The 494-nt window shown below is 63.6% G+C and overlaps 1 protein-coding gene across 1 annotated transcript in view; it reads right to left on the reverse strand.

Moving 5' to 3' along the window:
- Positions 1-8: 8 nt before the first annotated feature.
- LOC103779643 (kinesin-like protein KIF3C) overlaps positions 9-494 on the reverse strand; it is a gene marked incomplete at both ends in the record, with an annotated part of 970 nt that continues 484 nt past the window's right edge. The window contains one exon of the mRNA XM_008947289.1: positions 9-493. Within this exon, the coding sequence (XP_008945537.1) occupies positions 9-493 (485 nt within the window). The remainder of the gene's footprint in view (position 494) is intronic.

Raw genomic sequence — 494 nt, forward strand, 5'->3', positions numbered from 1 at the left:
TCCGTGGCCTCCTGCTCCTTCCGCAGGTCCTCTATCATCTTCTCCTTCTCCTGCAGCAGCTTCTGCTTCTCCTCGCTCACCAGGCTGTGGTCATCCTGGATCGCGGCTTTCTCCTCTTCCAGCCTCTCCTTCTGCTCCTTCAGGTAACTCTCCATGCTCTTCTCCAGGCCCTCCTCGTTGTCCTCCTCCCCTTCGTTCTCCGTGGCGCTCTCCCCGTCCGACGCCTTCTTCCTGCGGCTGCTCCTTCTCCTCTTCCTGCCCAGCATCCCGCGCCGCTCCAGCTGGGCCTTCAGCCGCACGATCTCCTCCTGGAACTCCCGCAGCAGGGTGTCCTTGGGGTCCTCGTTCACCCGCGGCTTGTTCTTGATGTTCTTGGCCCTGTTGGCGAACCGCAGGGTGGAGAGGCTCTCCTCGTAGCTGTGGGAGGCCGGGCCCAAGGTGGCCACCATGATGGTCTTGGCGTTGCCGCCGAGGGAGTCCTGGAGCAGGCGGGT

Source organism: Merops nubicus, unplaced genomic scaffold (assembly GCF_000691845.1).
Source record: "Merops nubicus isolate BGI_N331 unplaced genomic scaffold, ASM69184v1 scaffold30110, whole genome shotgun sequence".
Classification (NCBI taxonomy): domain Eukaryota; kingdom Metazoa; phylum Chordata; class Aves; order Coraciiformes; family Meropidae; genus Merops; species Merops nubicus.